We start from the raw sequence: 19,244 nt of genomic DNA, 5'->3' as shown, positions 1-19,244 counted from the left end.
CTGATTTTCCCCCCTTTCATTCTTCCATTTTAAAGACCTGCAGAAGAAACCATAGCAAAGCCTTTCTTTTACCATTCGTATAATCACTTTCGCTAATCCAATAGGAAAGAACTCAGTGTTTTGTCAGGCAAATCCATTTTCTTAATGTTTGCCCTGGAGTAAAAGGAAAGCAATCTATATGTATAGCTTCCATCATTTAATTTTCAGAAAATTCTATTGATTTAACATGCCACTAGAGTTTAATTAAAAAATCATCAAATGGGCATTTGTGTTTGTGTATTTTTGGAGGGGTGAACAGTGAAGATGGGAAGTTTGAATTAAATGATTTTCAGTGGATTCCTTCCAATTTTGCAGCCTTTTTGTTCTGTGTTTTTCAGTAAATTTGTATACATTAACAGAAATGTATGTTCAAATAAACAGAGTTGCTGAGTGAAATATTTCAGAAAAAATATATTAAAAATTGTATGTTTTTTGTAAACCATTCATTAAAGAGCTTCTTATGGTAGTCCAAATGAAAGAGACAGAAAGGGGAATGATGGGGAGTAAGGTAGGGAGGAATGGGAAGTTATTATTTAATGGGCACAGTTTCTCGTTGGGAAACATGAAAAATTTCTGAAGCTAGATGGTGGCAAAAATAATTCACATTATTTTTAAAGATAATTAACCATTTCACAAACCAATTCTAAATAAAAAATGGCATAACCCATGCTTGAATTAGCAATGGTTGGCAGCACAAAGCACAATCTCGAGATTGTTATATGCACTTTTGTGTTTTAGAATGAGGAGCCGGTGTTTTCTAGAGATGGCAGCAAATTCTTCATGACAGTTCCTGTTAAGCAAGGGGGCCGTGGAGAATTTCACCACATAGCGATGTTTCTCGTCCAGGTCAGTGCTGGCTTCTTCTCTGTTTGCTGTCATTGCTGTGATGCTCACGGAGGTACAATTCTTGTGGCATATCTGAACCTGCAGTTAATGCCTATGAAGTCCAGCCATATATTTAACCCAAGGACTAGGTTTTAGGAAAAGGATCCCCCTCCATAGCTATAAATTCAAACTGTGGCTTCCCACAAAGCAGTCTCAACTGAACTCAGAGAATTTAGTGAGTCACACACGTATACGAAAAGGTGAGAGCCTTGGGATATAGAATTGAATACATGAAAATTTTATCCAACCCCTACTTTCATAGACTTGAGGACAAACTAGAGAAAATTTTTCATTCAACAAATATATATTCCTTATTTTGTACAAGCAGTATTTTCAAGGTGCTACAAATATTTTAAATACTTGAAGCAAACTAAATGTCCATCAAAAAGTTGAATCCATTATCGTATATATACCCTTACAAGTAAATATAATGCAGATTTGAAAAACTAGGATAAAGATACAGAGTCTGTGCTATATTTTTATAGACATTCTGATAAAAAGAAGGAAAGGGTTATTTTTCCTTTAAATTCCAAATGAGTTAACAGTTAACAATTTATACAGTTTTATCCAATTATTAAAAAATTAGAGAATTCAGAAATGGTTGAAATAAGACAAGGTTAATGAGTCAATTTGAATGTAATGGTCAATAACAAATATTCATGAGAACTAGTTTCCTTCACAATCAAATAAACATCCTAGTCTCATGTAGAAGATTATTTATAAAGATAAAACTTTGTAGATAAATTGGAATCCTCTAGAAGAGTTTACAAACCAACTAGCTAAGAATCAATTTCATACTTACAAAATATAGAGTAAATATAAATGTGCCTAAATATCCCTAAACGACTTGGCTACTTTTATGCCATTAGAACGTTCAAGCCTTGTGCATATTCTCAAAATTTTATCATTATCTACATACATATTTATGTTCAGCAACTCAGTGCCTTGAATTCTCAAAATCTTGTGTTGGTAGTTTAAAATTTAACACTTGTCTAAGGCCTGTACCTATTAAAATAATTGTCATGACTTTAATTTTAATCAAAGCTGAAATAATTTGGAACATGTATAATTTCTACAATAGAGATGTAGATTAATTTTCATAGTCTATCATTATAAAGTTGGAAAAACAGGTTATAGACTAATATATAATGTGATCTCATTTATGTCCTAAATAAATGTATCTATTTATATATGCATAAACTTTTTGACAATTTTATATCTATTAAAATGATTATATCAGACAGGTAGGACACAGGGAACTCTTTTTCTTTTTTTCCTTTCTTTTCTTTCTTTCTTTTTTTTTAATGTGAACTGGAAGAAGCTTCACTAGCAAATTGCTCTACCTGATTAACTCTTGCGAGCTAATAGTAAACTTTGTTATCATAAATACTAGGAAGATATTTTGGCCAAAAATAATAAATCACACTTCCCCAATCTTAAAATTGACTGTGACATTTTATTAAATTTTTAAACCTCAGTATTTTATATTCAAGAAGTTGTGTGAAAACCCAGGAGATCAAAATTACATACAAATTGTACATATTTATAAGATAGGGAATGAAGGATGGGGAAAGATATGTAATACATCTTTATATATACAATTCCAAGAAGATAATCTATTCAAGTTAAGAAAAGAAATAGCGTCTTTTAAAAAGTGTGGGATTGGCAGGGAATGGGGGTGCTGATGCGGGCATGTAGGAATTGAGATATTTATGAACCTAATAGAAGTTCCTTTATAAGCCTTGGGAAGAAATATCTTCTGCCCCCTATCAAATGATCCTGACATGCAGTCTAATTCATTATTTCTGAAATGTTCAGAACAACTTCATAGAGCAGGTGTGTTTACTTTGTTCCTCTTCTATATGAAGATTATAACAAAGTTTTCATTGAAGTAGAAAATATTTTGATCTATTCTGGTTGCAGTTTAGAGAATCTGTGGTTTGCCTCACTGAGAAATAAACATGACTGCATGATTATTTATGGATATTTTGGCAATGCGGATGAAATTAATCTACTTTGTTAATGAGTTAGAGGTTAGTGGTTAGACAAATTTAAGTTATGCCTAAGTCTACACACCCACACAATCTTAGAAAATATTTGAATTCCTTTGCCTCATTTTTTTAAATAGTTTACAAGAAAAGCTCTTTTATGATTACCAAATTGACACATATTCTATAAAGATTTGTACAATTCTAAGCTGAATTAACTGAACTAATTTAAAATCAAATGCAATCTCGTCACCCCACAATCTCACACTATAAATCAATTGGTGTATATATATATATATTTCTAATCCCTTTTAACATTAAAAATATTTGATTTTCCCTTAAATATTACAAAGCACATATATGTATTTGTAATATTTAAAGAATAATTTCTAAGCATTTCATATCATTTATTATATTCTTAATATTTAATATTATTCTTAAGTATGTTTTAATAGCTGTTCAGCATTCTGCCAAATAGATTTAGTATACTGTTTTTAAGTGAATCAATTTTAATCATTAAAGTTACTCTAATTTTGATACTAGAAATTATTCAGAGATAAACATTCTTATACATAAATATTTGTGATTATTATCACAAAAATATATTTTAAGATATCAAAAGATACCTAGGCAAAGTATATATGTACATACGTATTTGTTTAGGTTTTGATATGGAGTTCCAAACTGACTCTCCAAAAATAGTATAATACTTCACAGTCTAAACAGTAATGCATACTAACATTGATGACTTTTTATCCTTTCTTTCTTCCCTTGACATGCTGAAAGTGAGAATTGACAGGAACAGAGGGTTTGACAGCCAACAGTCAGGATGACCACCCTTGTAGTATTTGATGCTTAGCTATATTTGAGAGCTTCCTCACTGACTGAAAGTATATTTATTTGTTTGAAGTATCTTACTAAATGTAACTAGGAAATTTTTGTAAACATTTTGCTCTCTTTCACAATGAATAGGTAGATAAAAACTATTAATTAGAGGCCAGGCTATAAAATTACTCTTTCAGGCTATTTTGTTATAAAGTGTGATGGTTGTCATTATAAATACTTTAGTGTTTTTTTTTTCTCATTTACAAAGGTGATTGATCCTTACTAATGTAATTTCAAAAAACAGAAGTTGAAAGAATTTATGTAGTTTCCTCCTTTTAGACAAGTTTATAATTTTATGTAAACTGTAGTATTTCATTCTGATATTTTAAATTATAATTATAGAGCATACTTTTCCCATAATGCTACATAATTTTGAAAAACAATTCTTTAGAAGATTAATATTTAGTTGACTGGATGTAGATACTTAACCAGTATTATTCACTGTATAATTCAGTGGCAATTTGCTGTAATTATATCTGTCACTGTATGAAAAGCTACTTTATATTATAGATTATTTATTTAGTTTTGATTAACAAAACTGGAATTCCTGCATCAAAAGTAAAATATTTCTAAGCTCATATATACATACACTAATATATATACACTAATATATATACACATATATCTATATGCATATGTATATATTATTTTTTATTTCTAGATTACTTTTAATATATGTGATAGCAGAATTTCTCCACTTTTGTATGTTGCATTAGAGACAATATTAATAAAAATAAAAATTGGCTTTTCCAAAAATCTATATAGTTAAAGTAGTTGTTCTTTTGAGTAGAATATGCAATATGCAATATTAATATCAATCTAGTTCCTGAATCAAACAGTGATGCAGAACTTCTTTACCTCAGATCATTAAACTTGTGATTGCTTCATAAATGTTCCCCTTCCTCATCCCTCCGTGGTATTCCTTATGTAGACCTTTAACTTCTGAGTTGCCCTATCTGGAACTCTAATATCCTGTATCCTGTAATGCAGGCTGCAGTTAAGTAAAAGGTTTTTGTCAAAGACATGGCTACCTTTTTCTCTCAAATATGGAGTAAGCAGAGTTTCAATCATGTTAAGTGGTTCAAATTCATAAACATAAAGAATTGCCCTGTCATCTTCCTAAATTGTGTTAAATGAAAAATTATATATGTTGGTGAATCCATTCTCTTTCTCTATGCAGCAATAGAAAGTTTTGCTCATGAGAGCTGATGATTTCACTTGGAACAATTTTAAATGCCATTATTCATTACAAATACTGTAGAAAATGGCATGCCCCCAATTCACAATTCTATCATCTAATCAACCCAATAAATTTTTTTTCATTAAATTTCATTATTGCATCTGATTAGGACATTGTCTGAAAACAATTAGCTCACCTCGTGATAAATAGACAGTAAATTAAAGCATACTATTTTTAAGCACTACAATATTTCACTTATTTAGAAGCTGTAGAAGTTCAATAGAATTTAATATAAGAAATTTGAATGAACAGTGTGTAATCAGGTAAAAAGCACATGCATTATTAAATTTTCACTGATACCAATATCTTTCAAATTTTTAAATAGAAATACAAGATTAATATTTAATTTTTCTGAGTAAGAGAAAATCTATACCAATTCGAGGAGAGGTATCTGATGTCTAATTGTGTCTGATGTTTTCTTCTCAAATTTTACTTTATTTGGGAATAAAAACACTTTACCTGCATCCTAGATTGTCATCTCCCTGGTGAAGGAAATTATTAGTTTTATTGCTGTTTATTCTAAAATTAAAAGTGAAATATGAGTTTAATTTAAAGTATGTTGCCATGTTGCCCTTACCAAAAGTCCACTGTGCTTTTATATTCACAATCATTTTTTCTGTTCTACCAAGTTAATATAATAGAGACCATAGTTGCTTGGAAAGAATTATTGTGCAGTAAAAATGATTATTCTTTCCTGCTTTGTTAAATTATCTTGGCTGTGACTGCTTGTCATTTGAAGGTGGATTGAAAACTGAGATACAGACACCTCCCTTGTAAAGACTAGTCAAGTTCCTTGGTATTTATTTTGAATTTACTATATGGCCATCTACTATATGCTGATTTATATTGGAATTATTTACCTGAAGTCCAGATCAAAAGTAATATGTTCACTGCTATGACATAATCTGATATGCATTAGTGGAAAATAGTTGAGTCTTATAAATATAACTATAGAACTATAAAAGATAGGTTATGCTATTATATGTGAAATGAGGTTCAACTTATTCTACAGCCCAGATTTTCCCTAGTGGATATAAAGCAAGCAGGGCAATTCCAGATGCTTGAAGTGTAATCCAATGGTTGTGAGGTTATTGTTAAGGCTTCCAACGTGAGAACTTTTGGTCCTAAATTAGAAGCGTAATATTTTTATGCTAGATACATTATTGAAATTAATAATGTGCAGTTTTTAATCTTGTGTATGTTGTGTTCAGACATTGTTTCAAGCATTGGATTTTGGCTCATGATCACTTTTAATGTGGATACTCTTCTATCCTTGAACACACACCTACAAATAACAAAATTTTCTGAAAAAAATATAATCAACCTAGAAATCTCTGAACCAAAAGCATTTCTAGATATGTACAAATATAAAGCAAAATTTCTTTACCTTTTAATGTTTTGAGATGTTGTTCATCTTAAAATTGGGCACCAAAGATGCACTAAAAACCTTAAGATCTTAGTATCCTGTCCATGTCTCATTCAAAGCAGGGTCTGAAAATGAGTAAGAGAAACCATCTATTGGGATGTTGACCTGTGGGGATTTGGCTGTTAAATATGTGACTTCAGACTCTGTGTAAGCCTTCTGGCCTGTGCCTGCCTCAAATCACAGGAATTTGGTTTCATCTTTGCATTTATACTTTCATTCAGCAAATACTTATAAAGTGCTGTAATGTGTCAGTATGCAAAAAAAAAAAAAAAAAGTTAAAAAAGAAGTCGTATGTTTGTTGTTGACGTTAAAAGCTAGAAGTCTAGAGAACTCCCTTTAAAAACAAGGAATAGATGATTTAGGGAGATGTTGAAATACAGACATGTACCAATAAGACATGGAGAATTTTTTGAAGGAAAATTCTATTACTACATAGATGAAGTGGAGTAGAATGCCCTTTTAGTTTTGCTTCCAATAGTATGGCAAAGTTGATGGTTATAATAAAACTCTCCCACGTGAAAAAGCCCCAGGTTCTGGATATATTTATACCAAAAACACATGTGAAGTATTACTCAGCTAATATATTACAGTCTCTAAAGACATTGCAATTGAATTAGAGGTGAGTTCCAACATTTATAACTGTCTCAAAGCCATACATTTGGAAATAAAATATAATTTCTGCATTATTCATGGGTTTAATAGGAAATATATACATTATATCATATACATAGATGTAATATATAATCTATAAAAGGAAATATGGAATATATAAATTAACATTCAATATCAGAATTTAGAAAAATAACAAAATAAATTCAAATGAAGAAGGAAGAAAATGAGAAATACAATAGTAGAATTTAATGAACTAGAGCAAAGGTAAATGAGGCTTAGCAAAACAAGTATTTGGCTCTTTGAAAAAAAAAAATTAAATCTATAATGTCTACTAAGTTTAATTTAAAAAGTAGGAAAACTCCCAAAGTATAAGTAATGAAAAGGAAGCATAACTGCAGATTTAAAAATGTGTTTTAAAATACTATTAATAACTTCATGCCAACAAATTTGAAAACTTGAGTGAAATGAATAAATTCTAGAAAAAAAAGTTACCAAATCCGATTTAAGAAACAATCTGATTGTCCCATATTATTAAGGAAATGGAACAGTGTTTTAAAATGTCTCCACATCAAGTACAGGTGGTTTTCAAATGTGGGCTCTACCAAATATTCAAAATATTCAAGGAGCACACATTTAAATTGTACAGAAACATATTCAGAAAATAGAAAAAGATGGAATAATTTTCAGTGTATTTTATGACACAGGTATCGTCTTGTATGCAAAACCAAAAAAGGCAGTATGAGAAAAGACAATTATAGGTCACTTAAGAACTCCTAAATCAAATAGTGGCAATTGAATTCTTCAGGGGATTAAAAAAATTACTGTTACTTTTCACACAGGAATGCTAAGTTTGATTAAAATTTAAATATCTATAATTTAATTCACTGCATTTGCACCTACATGAAAAGATATAATCGTCTTATAGGTGTAGAAACAGCCTCCAATAAATTCCACAAAATCCATAATCAAAGCGAAATATAGGAACAAAGACAACTTCTTTAAGGTCATAAAGGCATTCACCAAAAACTTAGCTAATTTAGCGAAGTCTACAGTGGACCATTAGTTATATTCCTTTTAAAAATCAGCATTGAAACTCTGTATATTGACAGCTGGTAACCAGACTTAACCTGGGGATCATTTCCTAATGTGTAAAAATATTGAAACATTATGATGTACACATGAAAGTATAAGATATTTTATGTCAATTAAACTTAAATAAATAAAACAAAAATAAAATTTTAAAAATAAAAGTCAGCGTTGAGACAAGGAATTAAAGTGAAGTACCTTGACTATGCACAAAGCCAAATATGACGGTTTTTAAATATTACCACCTAAGAAAGACAGAAAAAAACTTGACAGAGCCATTTCTTGAAATATTGTTGGAGAAGGGAAAGGTGGAAAGTAGAAACTAGTGATAGAAATTAAGGACCCTGCAAGGGGGAAAAAAAAAAAAATGTGTGTGTGTATATATATATATATATATATATATATATATATATATATATAATAGGGACCCTGCAGGAAATATATATATGTACACATATGGCTATCAGAAAATATGCATCCACTCCTAATGGTGCTGCCTTAGGGTGCTCCTTGGGAAACAAGTTCTTAGGGTACTAGAGATAGTATTCCTTAGGGACATGGCTCCTTAGGGTACTACTAATAGAATTCTAGTGGGTTATCTAATCTTTTACCACCCTTATGCATCTATATCCTAGAAAATCTAAGATTATTTTAAAGAAGAAAATATAGCTGACAACAGATATGCAAAGTTACTATATGAGGTAAACATAAACTGAGAATAAAAAATATTCAATAGATAAAGATACCCCTCCCCCCAAATCAACGATGAAGCAGAAGAATACAGTAACATAATACTCCCAAAAGAATTAAATATCACCAAATAAGCACTTGTATATATAAAATTATCAAATGTGAAACTTAAAACTCAGAAAAGGCTTCATAAAGTAGAAAGAAAAGTTGTAAACCAAATAATAGATCTCAGGAAGTACAAAATAGTACAAAATAGTAAATTAATGGAAAGATGACCAAGAGTAAACAGATATTGTTGAAAATATACTAGTGGGTATCAAGAAGATAAATGGAAACAAATGAATAAACAAATGAAATAAAATGGAGAGGATCAGAAATAGCTAAGACAGGGAATATAATATGAAATAATATGAACAGGGAAATAATATGAACATAATAATATGAATATGACATTTAATTGGATTTCTTAAAAAAGAGAAGCAGAACAGAATAGAGACAACATTTAAAACCATAATCCAGCAATAAACCAAAACAACACAAATGGTCAGGAAACAAAAGATAACTTTGGGGGGGGGCTGGTAAAAGCATTATTAAAGTTATTAATACAACGATAACGTGTAAAACTAAAAAAGCACTAGATTTCAGAAAATTTAAAAATTACAAAAAACTGCTTACAGCGAACTCATTAAACATGATATCCATAATAAATATATAAAATATGATAGAAGTTTTCAAAAGGTATCAGTTATACCCATTAAATGTTATTTGGCTTAACTTATGTACCAAAATTTTTAAGAAAATGTTGTTCAGATTTCTTCTTGAAATTAATGCAGTTCAACCTTTTTGAAAATACACATTTAAAACAAAAGGAGTTAGAAAGGCTAAATCCTGATGCTGGACGAAAGAGCTTTCATGCCCCCAAAGCATTTAAAAAGCAGAAGATACTTTATAATGTTCAAGGGCACAAATCACAAGGAGGGCATAATAGTCAGAAATGTCTGTCTGCGCCTCGGGTAGTGCAGGGGGAGCTACCTTCATAAGGTGAAAATGCACACAAGCTGCTTGGTATGTGGAAGCCTTCTCGTACCATCCTTACTCTAAAGTGAATCACATTATATGATTTTTATATGTACACATATATAAGTTGATTACGTTATATAATATATATATTATATGAACACATCCAAATAAGAGATAAATCCTTTTCAAGTATACGGGGAACACTGACAAAAATTGAATGTGTATTAGTTATTTTAAAGGCTCATTAAGTTTTATAAAGTAGAAATTATAGGAAAACATGCTATGATCACAATGTAATAAGCCTAGAAATCAAGAATATATTTTTAACAAGTTTTCTGGCTAGAAGACTTTTTTAAAGTAAATCCAATTAAACAATTCCTTGGAAGTTTCAAATTTGCAAAATTTATAAAATAGTAATAACAGTAACAAGAATGACAATACCTTCTTAAGAATCAGATGTCAGAATAAAACTCATAGCTATACAAACTTTAACAACTAAAATGGAAGAATGAAATTAAATGAGTTGAATTCCTAACCCAAATGGCTAGAAAACTATCAGCAAAATCAGACAAATTTAGAACTAATAAAAAACAATAATGCTTGCTGTTTGAAAACACACACACACACACACACACACACACAGACAAAACACAAGCTCTCCCAATTGAGGAAAAATGAGAAAGAAAACACAATTAGAAATGACTGGTAGGAATTAAAAAAGGACATTTTAATAGATCCTGAGAGAGTATTTTACAGAAGTCTATGTCAATTAATTTGAAAATTTAGATCAAATGAGCAATTTTATGAGGAAATACATTTAACCAAAACTGCCCCAAGAGAGACAGACAACTTACATTCACTAATGACATAGAAGAAATATATCATCAAAGAACTATACCACAAAGGAGCACCAAGGCCCACATGATTTTATAAGGGGATCTTATCAGACTTTCAAAAGTAATGCCTAACACAATTTGAATTGTTCTACATCATTGGTTTTCTTACAGTTGCTGTAAAAAAAAGCCTTTTATAAAATTTAATACCAATTCCTGGTTTAAAAAAAATTAAAAATATAGGAATTGGTGGTTAATTTCTTAACATGATAAAACATATATGCCTCAGTCCATAATCCAATAGAGTGGCATTCCCATTAAGGTTGGGAACAAGGAAGGATGCACACTATCTCCACAATATTGTTTTGGGAGACATTCGTGTAAATCAGGTGAGAATAAACCATAAGCCATAAGATTTGGAAAAGTATTCAGTGAGATGATAGGATAGCTATTTAGCATATGGAAATGAATAATGTTCCTATTTGCAAATAATAACCATTTAAAAAGGATATGGAATAGAAAGCCATTCACATTAGCAACAAAATATAAAACACGAAATATAAATGTGCAAAATGTACAAAACCTCTATGAGGACAATGTTAAAACATTCCTGAAAGGCATAAAGTAGACTTGAACAAATGGGAAAATATCCCTGTTCTGGGATAAAATGACTGAAGATCATAAAGAGGTCAATATTAATTAGAAATTTTATTTTATCCCAATAAGAAATGCTAGCAAGTCTTTATATGCTTGAATGAGATATGCTTATTTTTAATAAGTAATATCTAGGGAAATCCTGAAAAAAATACTAAGAAGGGGTGGATTCTAAATAATATGGATGTTACAAAAATCTGTAATTAAAAGTGTGGTTTTGGGACGTGAATTAACAGAGACTAAAGGAACAGCATAGACAGTACAGAAATAGCCTTAGACACATATGGAAGTTTAATATATGATAAAGATGGCATTTCAAAGTACTGGAAAAAGTGAATTTTTTCATAAAATAGTTTTGGAAAAATTGAATATCATTAGGAAAAAGATAAAAGTAGTTACATACTACCACCATAATTCTAAAATGATCAGAGATCTAACTTTGAGAAATAAAACATTACATGTACTGGGAGAAAACATTAATAAATTATTCATAACCTTAGTTTGAAGAAAGCCTTTAAACTATGCACCAATATGTAGAGACAATGTAAGAATATGATGGTAAATTTGATTACATAAAGATTAGAAAAAACTTTTTTGGGGAAAAATAGTACCATAACCAATGTCAACATAAAATGACAAATCAGGAGAACATATTTGCAGCTTACATCTCACATAATGGATATAAAGACATAGAGCTCTTAAAAAATAAAGAAGACCCAAACAAAAGAAATCTGATAGATAATGTAGACAAACAATAGCAGAGGGATAATTACTGAATCTCCTTTGTAATTATGCAAATGACACATTATATATGTTGTATTATACATATATATGTATATATGATGCTCAACTTTTTTCCTAAGAGAAATGCAAAATGAAATTATACCAATATACCTGTCACAAGTTGAGTTTCACAGGAAGCCAACTGAGAAGATTAGCCTGTAGGACCATTATTACAGAGGATATCAATAACTTTGGACAGGAATGCAAGGAAGAAAAATTGGGCAGAACAATTTGAGCGGCAGGGCCATCTGAATGAAGGCCTCAGCTGACCCCATAAGAATTCTAGACTGAATGGCCCTCAGAGAGGTCCCAAACGAGGGCAAGAGGTTGGGGCTTCTATACTCCAATATTTTTATACATACATATATATAGTGTATGTTTGAACCATTTACATATTTTCATATTTTTTTACATTTTTAAAAGATTTTATTTATTTGAGAGAAAGAGAGAGAGCCAAGGAGAGCACGGGTGGAGGGGAGGGGCAGAGGCAGAAGCAGACTCCCCACTAAGCAGGGAGCCTGACTCGTGGCTGGATCCCAGGACCCTGGGATCATGACCTGAGCTGAAGGCAGGTCCAGGTGTCCCCCATCTACATATTTTTAAAAGAAAATTAAATACAAAAAATGAGGACAACAAAGCCTATGTTGAAATAGAGAAGTAAATGCACCTGAATATAAATCAAACTGATACGAATTTGAATTGAAGATAATACTAAGAACGCACACACGCACACACGCACAGAGAGAAAACAGGGAAATCTGTCTAGCTATCCATCTATCTATCTCTTCTAAAAAGGCCCAGCACTAATAACATTAGAGTAGCGATGAACACACATAACCCCGCATCTTTCTATCTAAATACCTTAATCCAGTAGAAAAAACTTCACGGAGAAATAACTGATTACAGTTAGGAGGTAGAGGAAGTAAAATGATATAAGAACATGTGATTGTGAATAAAACATGGAAGTGCTCAAAGACCAATGTAATCATTTCCAAAGAATAGAGGGGTTGACTTGAAGGAGTCCCTGCTAACCAAATTTTGACAATTTCAGCATCATAAAGAGTAACAACAGTAATGGAATGTAACATTGCATTAAACATGCGTTAAGTGTATAGTAATATGAAGAAGAGGGAGAGAAAGAGAAAATGAGAGTAAACACATACAAGGAGAAATAGTAGAAGTTCTTTTTACAGAAGTATGCCACCTAATAAATAAAAAAGTGATATTAGAATTAGAAAATCACTTTGAGATGGTAATTTATTTAGGGAAAGGTCATGAATGGATGCCAAACCTACAAAATGAAAAGTTAATGGGGAAAAAGCTATTCATATAATATTCAAGTATCATCCGCTTTTAATTATAAGGCAAAATGTTTTTTACAATGCCTATATCTCACAGTTACCATGTAAACAGCATTGTGATGAGTGGGAAGATGTATAATGGTATATTTCCTGATATAAGCAGCAGAGGTATCCGGTATCACCTCTGTAATATTTTTGCTAAAAATATTTAGGCTAAATTAAAGCATAAGAAAACAGACAAATTCAAAATTCTGAACATTCTGTAAGACCACTGGACCAAGAGTCTAAAAAATGGCCAATGTTGTAGAAATCAGAAAAGACAAATGTTTTTCTTTGAGACTAAAGAGATGACAATCCAATACGATATGGAAACCTTGATTGAGACATCTATTTTATCTAAATATATAAATGTATGTATGTATTTATATGTATTTAAACATGAAATACATTATATATGTGTGTGTGTGTGTATATATATATATATAGTTATTTGGGTTACTTGTGGCTGTTGTGGAATTTAGGGTATAGATTATATATTTAGATGATGTTAATATTCCGGGGTGTGATATGTGACTTGCTTACATGTGAAAATAGTCTTAATCTTGAGAGACGCATATTGAAGTATTGACGTATATTGAAGGCAAAAATATCCTGGTGTTTGCAGTCTACTTTTAAATGATTGAGCAAACAATAAAAAGAGGGAGGGCAAATATTCAATATGTTGACATTTGGTGAGTCTAGGTAATGATTTTACAGATAATCATGTACTTTTCATTCAGCCTTTCTGTAGGTTTGAATATTTCCTCAATAAAAAGAAAATGAGATATAATTTCATGCTCATTAATTTGACAAAAAAATAGTCTGAGGAAATTAATGTTGGTAAGGAAGTGATAAAGATGTGGAGCAATGAAAACTCATGTTGCTAGTAGGCTGTAAATAGGGACAAGTTTGGAAAATATTTTGTCACTACCTAGTTAAGTAGAAGACATGTGTACTAATGACCAATCCCACTTCCTGGTGTTTGTCTCAAGAAAACCTGCCATGTGCATCAGGAGATTTTAATAAAACTGTTCACAGGCAACTTGTTTTTAAGAGCAGATATTTGTAAATGCCAAGATGACATCCTGTGTCCAAGTGATGCAGAGGAAAGCCTTACCTAGAGGTGTTTTCTGAATGGTTTCCCTACAGTATAGGAGAAAGGACACCATCCTACCCTGGTCAATGTTTGCATGAATGTGTGTGAATTTTTGAGACTGAAAACAAGAAACTGAATGTTAGCTGAGAATTACAGAATTAAAAGTGACACAGGCAGTTGGTACTTTGGTGTTGACCAGAGAGATGCTGTTTAAATAAAAAGGAAAATCAATATTTTCTATTTCTTTGCAGAGTAAAAGTGAGCAAATTACTGTGCGGCATCTGACATCAGGAAACTGGGAAGTGATAAAGATCTTGGCATATGATGAAACTACTCAAAAAATGTGAGCGTTTTTGGTTCTCTGGTCAGGTTGGAAGTCTGGGCTGTCAAATGCAATCTTTTCTGCCAGATTTATGTTTTGCTTACTGTGGTCCTACTCCAGACACCCCGGCTATGTAAGAGCAACTTTTTCTTTAAAGACTCTCCCTGTCCTTCACCCAGAGACACACTTACTTGCCCAGATACATGCACACACCCCCAGACAGAGATCACACAAAGGGGTGATATGATGATATTTTAAGAAAAAAAGATGTGTTTCCCAAATGGAGCAAAGTTCTGCGGTTGAATAATGGAACAGCTCTTGCCTGTTCTTTGACAGTTTGAAAATTCAAATGAAAACAGCCTGGCAAAAATTGATCTGTGCCTGATGTTTGTGTTGTTTTCTTTCCTGGGCAGTTACTTTCTGAGCACAGAGTCTTCTCCCAGAGGGAGGCAGCTGTACAGGTAAGCAAGGTGCAAGGACTGCCCTGAACACGTTCATTTCTCAGTGGCCATCTACACAGCTTAATGATAGGATGGAAAAATCTGAGTTTCATTTTTGACATGACGAAACCTCACACTTTGGTCCAGTCTTTCAGCTCTGAACATTAGCAAGCCTGAAGGGTTGGTTGGACCTGAAGTGAAGACCATCTAGCTGCTCCTTCTTTATTTTTCTCCTCACCTGCTTTCACAGTCTCAAAATATCCTTTTTTTTTTTAAGGCTTGCTTCTCTCAACTACCCACATCATAGGCATTTACATATTTTCCTCAGTGGACTTTTCTTCTGCTAAGCCTCATTTTGAATTTTCAGTGCAAGAATATTGTACACTGGTAATTTTTTCCCAAACAAAATAAAACCATTGTGAACACTTAGAAGAGTGCATCAAGAGAAAGTGTTTCTCCCCACCCCCCCATGCCCCCATAGTGTACAAAACCTAGTAAGATTGTTATTGAAGCCAGGAATGCTCATTGCTTAAATAAAACAGTAGATGGGAAATGTTTTCATCTGCCCAGTTTTCCCAGATGGAAAGTTATACTCATAAAAGGTACTTAAGGTCATACCTATTTAGTACTAAAATGTTTCCTCACCCGGAAAGCTTTCACCAGGACCTCACAACAATGACTTTTATTTTTGTCTGGCAAGCAACATTAATTCTAGACTTTATATACACTTTCTAATTTCCATTTCACAGATCCATTTTTAAAGTGTCAAAACTGCCATGGTATATTCTCAGTAGAAATTCATCATGTTTGAAGAAGTGTCACCACTGATTCTTACCCAGTAGCCTAGACTTTCCTTTGAGGGTAAAAATGTATGTTTAAAGCATCCTAAACTCCCTCTAATTCACCACATACTCTTATTTATGCATAAATTGCTTTCATCTGAAGCAAATGTCTCATTTTTATCACCTCTCCCAGTATGTTATTTCTGTGTTTGTTTTTTGGGTGTTTGTTGTTTTTCTCTTAGAGTCCAGAACCCATATTCTCAATGACTTCCAAAGGAAGAAGAGCTATTTATTTAAAGAGACTGATTCTAGTTTGGGTTTAGAGTTCTTCATTAAAGTACTGGTTACTTTTTTTTTTTCTTTTTGGTGACCGGAAGCCTGTCTTGAAACATATACTCTGGTTGGTACTGGTAGTCCTGAGCCATTTTTTTTTAAGGTCCTGAAACTACTTGACCAAGGTTTTATTTCTCTCATTTTATGAAATTCTTAAAGAAAAGTGACAGTGTCAGAAGACTGGACTTGGCCAATTTTAGCCAATGGAACTATTTCAATCTCTCTTCCCTTTATTAGCCTAAAATGTGATTTGAATCAAAATGACTTCTTAGATTTGTGCTTGTCTTCGCTTTCTAGTGACCGAGGCAGAATAGTCAGCCTATCTATGACGTACTAGTGGAGTAGGCTGTGTTATACAGAAAATGCAGGGGTGCCTGGGTGGCTCAGTCGGTTAAGCCGCTGCCTTCGGCTCAGGTCACCATCCTGGGATCCTGGGATCGAGTCCCGCATCGGGCTCCTTGCTCGGTGGGGAGCCTGCTTCTCCCTCTGCCTGCCTCTCCCCCTGCTTGTGTTCTGTCTCTCTCTCTGACAAATAAATAAAATCTAAAAAAAAAAAAAAAAAAAGATTATACAGAAAATGCAGTACCAATGAATTTCCCCTTAAACAGCTTAGCAAATGCCAGTTGGCTTGACTGTTAAGATAAAGTTAGTGTTTAACCCAGAAAACTCAATCATTGTCCAGGTCATAAAAATAATCATTGGTTGACTAAATTTATGGGATGAGATACCCCTGAAGAATCACAACTGCTGCCACGGTCAGTTTAGAATTTTATCTGAAAATGTGCATTTATTTCAGTAATTTCTAAATAATCTAAGTAATCTAAATAATGAGAAACTACCAACAAATTTTGGGGAACTTGAATATGAAAAATTATATGAAGGAGTAGAGAGAGAAAAGGGTTTTAAATTCCAGTTATATCATTTAAGTAGCTGTGGACAACTGGCATGCATTCTCAGCCTCTCTGGAGATTGTTACACAACGCTGAATAGAATTAATGACATTGACCTATATACTTAAAAATGATTAAAATGGCAAATGCTATGGTGTGTGTGTGAAGGTATATATACACACACAGCAATTTTAAAGAGAAAATATTAGGTATGACTACCTTGTAACTTATCATAAAGGTGAAACTGGTTAATGTGTTTAAGTGCTTAGTTTATATTAATTGCCTTGACCAGTGAAGGAAAATTTTGGGTTATAATGAGCTCGGAATGTTTCAAATGTGAAATTGTGAGTTTATGAACTATACTTAACATTGATCCTCGATTACTTCTGGTGCTTCTGTTGCCCATGTCAATACATCTGTTCCTATCCCTGTGTATGCAGCCTACTGCACATCAAAATGACTAGGATTCATTTACAAATGTATAGCCAAAATCATGTTTCATTTCTAAATGAAACTGAGAATATTCTGTCCAAGTTTAAGATATAGCTTCACCACCATTTTCATCTGTTGGCATAATTTATGATTCATCTCTATTTGTAAAATAGATGATTGCTTTTCTTTTTACCTACCTCCCTGATGTCTCAAAGTATGTATGATCACTAACATTATATCATCATACAAAAGTAACTTTCCTTTACTAAAAATTTCAGTCAGGTATTAAAGGCAAGTATTTTCAGTACATTTAGTGGGAAAAATTTGACACTGATATCAAATTCTGTTTAATGAGCTTGATTCTTGGTGTAGCTTGTGAAACAATGTATTGGTTCTTTCAACTAATATTTATTGATGGTGAGTTTATGCTAGTCTCTGTGGGCAATTCCTTTTACAGCTATATTTATAAAGAAATATCTGTAGAGAAAAGGCAGGTAAGAATAAATTACATTGAGTCCTGTGGAAATCAGTTCCTTTATTTATAAACATCCATACATACATTTTATACATGTAGGCATACATGATTTTAATTTTATTACAGAGAAGAAAAATGTGTAAGTCTTAACATTAGTAATGGAAACTGACTTTGCATTTATACAGTAAGTCATCATTTACAAGGAACTGCAATGTTAAGTAATGCTGGAGCTCTTCAGTTTATGTTAATATTTAAATATTGATGCCACACATTCAAGTACCTGGAAAAGTACCATTTCTAATTTTCTTTTTCTTTCCACAGTGCTTCTACTGAAGGACTATTGAATCGTCAATGCATTTCATGTAATTTTATGAAAGAACAATGTACATATTTTGATGCCAGTTTTAGTCCTATGAATCAACATTTCTTATTACTCTGTAAAGGTAATACATGATTTCTGATGAAATTTACTTTATTTGATCAGTATCTATTACTATCATAATTATTATTCTCTAGCTATATGATTTGATATTCTAAATGTATGCATTCGTTAAGTTATAAAGTAAGAATTTACTGAGCTATGAATTGTATCATCATTTAGAAAACGAAATTGGGAGTGAACATTTACTCATGATCAATAAAGGCTGTTTGAGAGTGAAACTTTTAAAAAAGTGAATAAACATTTACATCAGCAAAGTCATGCTATAACAATAGAATTTACCTACTCTTTAGAAAAAAAAACAGTCCTCTTATTAAAATAATGGCTTGGTTGTTAAGAGATTTAGGATCTACAGAAATTTAATTGCCTGGGTCTAGCACCCTTCAATTTTAAGAGATTACATTCACCCCAATTACTTCTATCTTCTATATTAGCATGCTCTATCTAGGTTATACTGATTGATAGGAATCGCTGCCCCTTAAATAGACACTGTATCTCCCAGAATGAAATGGAAGACCTGTATCCCTTATAATGTAATGGACTGACTGCTCTTG

The 19,244-nt window shown here is 32.0% G+C and overlaps 1 protein-coding gene across 4 annotated transcripts in view; it reads left to right on the top strand.

The window, feature by feature from the left end:
• Window positions 1-19,244, top strand: part of DPP10 (dipeptidyl peptidase like 10) — a 1,380,361-nt gene that overhangs the window by 1,298,583 nt on the left and 62,534 nt on the right. For all 4 annotated transcript variants that reach the window (XM_078070688.1, XM_078070689.1, XM_078070687.1 and 1 more), the window contains 4 exons: window positions 778-885; window positions 14,829-14,920; window positions 15,313-15,360; window positions 18,573-18,694. In XM_078070688.1, coding sequence (XP_077926814.1) covers window positions 778-885; window positions 14,829-14,920; window positions 15,313-15,360; window positions 18,573-18,694 — 370 coding nt within the window. The remainder of the gene's footprint in view (window positions 1-777; window positions 886-14,828; window positions 14,921-15,312; window positions 15,361-18,572; window positions 18,695-19,244) is intronic.

This window comes from Halichoerus grypus, chromosome 4 (assembly GCF_964656455.1).
Source record: "Halichoerus grypus chromosome 4, mHalGry1.hap1.1, whole genome shotgun sequence".
Taxonomy (NCBI): Eukaryota; Metazoa; Chordata; class Mammalia; order Carnivora; family Phocidae; genus Halichoerus; species Halichoerus grypus.
The sequence above is the reverse complement of the archived record's forward strand: the minus strand, read 5'-3'. Positions and strand labels throughout refer to the sequence as shown.